Source organism: Phaseolus vulgaris, chromosome 6 (assembly GCF_000499845.2).
Source record: "Phaseolus vulgaris cultivar G19833 chromosome 6, P. vulgaris v2.0, whole genome shotgun sequence".
NCBI classification, from domain to species: domain Eukaryota; kingdom Viridiplantae; phylum Streptophyta; class Magnoliopsida; order Fabales; family Fabaceae; genus Phaseolus; species Phaseolus vulgaris.
Genome location: NC_023754.2, coordinates 9,664,785 through 9,670,057, shown reverse-complemented (window position 1 = coordinate 9,670,057; position 5,273 = coordinate 9,664,785). Strand labels below are relative to the sequence as shown.

Below are 5,273 nucleotides of genomic sequence, written 5' to 3'. Positions count from 1 at the left end.
ACTCGTCTTCCGTACTTATACCTCTTGGAAACCTTAAATAAACTTTCCTGATCATTCGGCGATCTCTAACCACCCGATCTCTAACCCCTTTCGGCGATCTCTAACCACCCGATCTTCTAGTACTCACATACGGCGATTGTGACGCAACTCTGGTGATCACCGGTTACGAACATTAGAGGTCGGAGAACGCCATTTCAACGATCGGCGACTATACTGACTTCCCGATTTACTTCCTTTCTGTCGGCCAGGTGTCCCGTTCAACGCGCCTATATTATCGCTTGTCGCCACGTCATCACACCCGATGACCTGGTCGGTACACAAGCCCCCCAGTCTTAAGCTGAGACTTGACCAGCGAAAAGACTAAGAAGTCAAATCATCGTCGACCTACGTGGCCCTTGTACGGACTTCCGTACGTTCGTACTCTTTTGCCTTTCTGACGCTTCACCAACCCCTTTTTGATCAACCGACACGTGGTTTCATCAACGGTTGTTTTTAATCGTCGTTTGTGCTTCCTACAACGTTCGAAACCCTTAAACCCTTCGCGCTATTCACGTTTTCATTATCTTTCTTCATCTTCAAGCATTTTAAACGTTCTCTCTGCAAACTACGAAACCTTCGTCTCTCTCAATCTTCAACTTCCTTCAACATTTACCCGATCATCAAAAGGTAACTCATTTACTCCTTCTACTGATATTTGTTGCATTTTAATTGGTTTGCATCATCCATTAACTGTCTGGAGCATACGTTGTGGGTTGTTTCTCTTTTCTCATAACTTAGAATTTCATTCCTGATAACGTCTACCCCAATGAACTCTCATTCGTTCGTTCTATCTTCTTTGCCTTCAATCGAGTCGTTCTCTTGCTATCCTCATCTCCTCCCTTTTCTTTCCTTTGCAGTTCCTGCGATGGCTTAGACAAAGTCCACCGCTAATCCTGCTTCCTCATCGCGAAACCCTCCTCCCAAAACTCGTAGGGTTACCACTGGGACAAACCCTCCACCAACACGCAACCCCCCACGAGCCTCTAGTGCTCCTTCCACACAGGCTGAGAGGCCTGCTTCTTCCCATGCCAATCTTACCCAAGCAACTCCACCACAAGCCGGGGGAGCCTCCCTTCCTCCACGAGACTACAAAGAGCTCTACCCTTGGGCCACCCCAACTCTACTGAAGGAAACCTCGTCACTAAATAATGAGGTGGGGGTGCTCCGCCTGAAGAAAGGGGAACGACCCGACCTTTCATTTCTCAAGGAGCACGATGACAACGTGACGGTGCTGCCTTGCCTCCCTGGAGAACCAATCTGCGCGGACGAAAAAGGGAACAACGGTGAGTTGTTCTGCTTCGTCTACGCCACACTGTTCAAGAAAGTGAAACTTAGGTTTCCTTTCACTCGTTTCGAAAGGGAGCTGTTGACCGAGCTCGACATCGCCCCTGCCCAGCTCCATCCCAACAGCTGGGCATTCGTGAGGGCGTTTCAAATCCTTTGCGCGCACTTGGGGTTGTCGGTTTCGGTTGATGTCTTCCTCTTTCCGTTTGAGGCAAAGAATCCTAGGGATCGCCCCTGGGTCAGCTTGAATGGAATTGCTGGGAGGTCAATCCTCTCCATCTTCCAGCAATCCTACAAAGACTGGAAGGGGAAGTTCGTCAAGGTGTGTCAGAACGATCAAGACCCCTCGCTGCTTGATGGCTTCCCCTTGTATTGGGTAAACAAGGGGAACAAGGATTCTAGGGACAGCTTCAGGAAAGCAAGAAGTCCTGACAAAATGGGAGATTTGGACAAAGACCTTTGTCTTTTCTAGAAAAGTGTGGCTTCTGCCAACATCACCTTCCCCACTGCTTCAATAATCTCCTTCGAATTCCTCGAGGGCCAACTTGAAATGCACATAGGTTAGCCCTACCCTAACACCAAGTCTCTCATTTTGTGTTGAAGTTGACTTAACATTTCTACCATTCTGTCTTTGGCATTCTTGTTCGTTCTGTATGTATATATTTGCATGTTCTACTTCTGCTTTGGGGCATACTCATCTATTTTTTACCTTGTGCAGACGCAATGTTGGGAAAAGGAAAACTAGCATAATTGAGGGCGATCGCTCGATCCCACAAACTCGCGGCGGGCTCCCAAACTGTGCCCAACTCGGTTGTGGAGATCGCCATCTCTCAAGGAAAAACTCCTCCCCGAAGTCCAACTCCTTCTGGGGCCCTACCCGCCCCAGAAAGGAAAAAACTAGCGCTGAAAAGACCAAAGAGGAAGACTCCTCAGGTGGTGTCCGAAGAAGAAGATGACGACGAAGCCACCGAGGATGGTCTTATCACCAAGAGAAAAAGGGTAACCACCTCCACACCACCTGCGCTTCCAACACCAACACCGCCATCACCTCCAGCTCCGTTAGAACCAGTCCAAGCAACACCACTGGTCGCCGCGCCCATAGTGATCGAGAGTAGCAGCCTTAATTATGTAAAGAACCCTCCGAGCGCCTCTACACCGTTTGTATCTGCTGGAGAGGGTCCTCCTTCCACCGCGTCCATTGTTGGGGCCGCATTAGGAGAAGATGAGGGTGTTCAGGCTTCTCCAATGCCTATAATAGAAGTTCCAGCCTCACCACCACACCTGGAAGCCCCCCTTGCTATACAAGCTCAAGAGGGTGGTGGTGAAAGCCAACATCAAACTCCACCAGTACCTCCAGCATTAGCCTCAAGCCTCCCAGATCCCTTTAAAGAGACCTTGGGACCCTTCGCAGCTCAACTGAAGACCATGGCGGAAGATCTCCCTTCGCTTGTATCAAGGGCTGTGAAGGACTCACTCAAGAAGCTTCAAGAGGAAAACTCCGAGCTTAAGGAGTCAAATCTTATGATAAGGCCTGAGGCTGAAAAGCTCACTTGCAATCTGCTGATGAATGAAATGGAACATTCAAGGCTGGAGGATGCGCTGGATGCTGAGCTAAGGAACACACGCAAGGAAGCCACCGATCTGCGCCAAAAACTGCACCTCCAACTCCAAGAGAAATTTGACTTGGAGAGCAAGTTGGTCCCACTTAGGGTCAAGGTGGAGGATTTGGAGGCTGCACGAAAGGCTGAAGCTTCCAAGGTGGATAGAATTGAAAAGAGATCGGCAGATAGGGAGATCCTTTTGGGGAAGGTCGAGGCAGACAGGGATAAGGCTCTCGCTGAGCTCTCCCAAGCTCGTGAGGAAGCCACAAAGGTTACTGCAAAGCTTGCCCAAGCTCGGGATGAGAGTGAGAAAGCTACTGAAGAACTTGCTCGAGCTCATGAGGAAAAGGAAGGACTGAAGAATCAAATACGTGAGCTCGAGCAGAGTGCTGCTCAAATCCTCACTTCTGGGTTCGAAGCTGCTCTGGAGCAAATGTCATGCCAATATCCTGAGCTCGACCTTTCCATGTTGTCAATCTGCAACGAAGTGGTGGATGGGAAGATTGTACCTTTTGAAGACTAACTGCCTTTCCCCATCACCTTTTCTTTGAAAACCTTTTGTTTATCTTTTGTTTGTAATGACCAATCTGTGGATAAACTTGAATTGACACTGTTTATATAACTCTTATTGCTTGAATATTGTCTTTCTGTTTCACCTTGTATGCCTTTGCCTCTATTTGCTGTGGGGTTAACCAACATAACTGGTGAAACTTACTCAACTGAATTAACTCAGCAATACTTGAACTTAACCCTTCACATACTGCTTTTAACTCGAGCAAACTGTTAACCTTATAACAAACTTAAACTGTTAACTCAAAGTAAATTTGAGCAACTATCAAGTCTTCGGCGGTGGCATTCAATAAACTTGTGAACTTAAGGCAACAAACCTTAACATAAAGTCACTTACTAGGCAGCAGGTTTTAACTCAAACTAGTATTAAAATACAGTTTACCTGATCTTCCAAATGAGGTGCCCCTTACTTCTGCCATCGCTTGAAACTCTTCTGATCTGGCACTCGCCGTACAAATCCCTTACTATCTCAACCTTCACTCCATAGGGTTTTGGCGATGTTACCATTTTTTGCATAACTTGATCATTGTTCCCTCATCTGGGGGTAGAGGCGCCTTTCGGATCCTTCTCTACCTCCCTGAGTTTTAGGACAATGATCTGGACAGTGAGGTGTTCTCTGCGAACCTATCTCAGCTATCCTTTAACTTCTTCCACCCTTCACGCCGTACCTGAACTCGTTCAAGACGAGGAGGATTTTATCTATCTTCGCACCGCCCGCAAGCGTGGAAGCTTTATCTGGACTTACTGGGTCAATATTGATGTTTCACTTAAAGGGGAAAAGGCGTTTTCCATCAACCTTCCCTTCCCGCCGTTTAAGATCATGAACACCCCTGACTTTTCAGTTTCATCTTGCCTGAACTCACTCTGAGGTGAGAAGGACTTTCTCTGGTGCCTCAACTTGCCCAGGGTGTACATCTCCTCCCCCCCTGGATGCACTGAGGACTTTTAATCTTGCCTCAATCTGCTTATGCAAAGAGGTCTTTCAATCTGTTCTTGCCTGCACTCGCTCAAAGGCGAGGAGGACTTTTTCTCTTTCTCGCCTGCACTCGCTCAAGGGCGAGGAGGACTTCTTCTCTTTCTCGCCTGTACTCGCTCAAGGGCGAGGAGGACTTCTTCTTTCGCCTCAAGATGCACGAGAGTGTTGAGGGCTTTTTACATTACTAGTGCCTCCGATCGCCAAAAGACGATGAGGTCTTTAAAACTTTTTACTATTGCCACCGATCGCCGAAAAACGACGGGGACTTTAAAACTTTTAACTATTGCCACCGATCGTCGAAAAACGATGGGGACTTTAAAACTTTTAACTATAAAGCATGCAATATAACTTTACTGTTGCCTTAGATCACATACAAGTGATAAGGTCTTTTTCTAAAAACTTTTAAAACAGCAAGCATGCAATCTTAGAAGCTTTAAACTTGAAAACTCTTCTTTATTGGGTGGCCTCATTAAAAACCCTCCTTAGGGAAAAAAGAGTGCCCCCTTGAAACTGTTTTAACAGAAAGTATGTAAATCTCTTCATGTTGGTCTTTACTTACAAGGCCTTAACTGTAATACAATTTGAGATGTGTGGCGTTCCAAGTGCGAGGAATCGCCCCTCCTTCTAGCGTCTCCAAGTGGTAGGCGCCGTTCCCGAGCACCTCGGTTATTCTGGACGGTCCCGTCCACTTAGGCGATAACTTGTTCTCCATCTCGTACTGATGGGCCTTCCTCATCACCAGGTCGCCACTTTTAAACTTCCTTGGCATTACTTTAGAGTTATATCTTCGCTCAATCCTTCTC

At 47.2% G+C, this 5,273-nt stretch overlaps 1 protein-coding gene across 1 annotated transcript; it reads left to right on the top strand.

Moving 5' to 3' along the window:
- The first annotated feature begins 2,568 nt into the window (after positions 1-2,568).
- On the top strand, positions 2,569-3,447 carry LOC137833338 (uncharacterized). Its single transcript, XM_068641693.1, has one exon. It carries the CDS (start codon positions 2,569-2,571, stop codon positions 3,445-3,447), a length of 879 nt encoding a protein of 292 aa, XP_068497794.1.
- Positions 3,448-5,273: the final 1,826 nt, after the last annotated feature.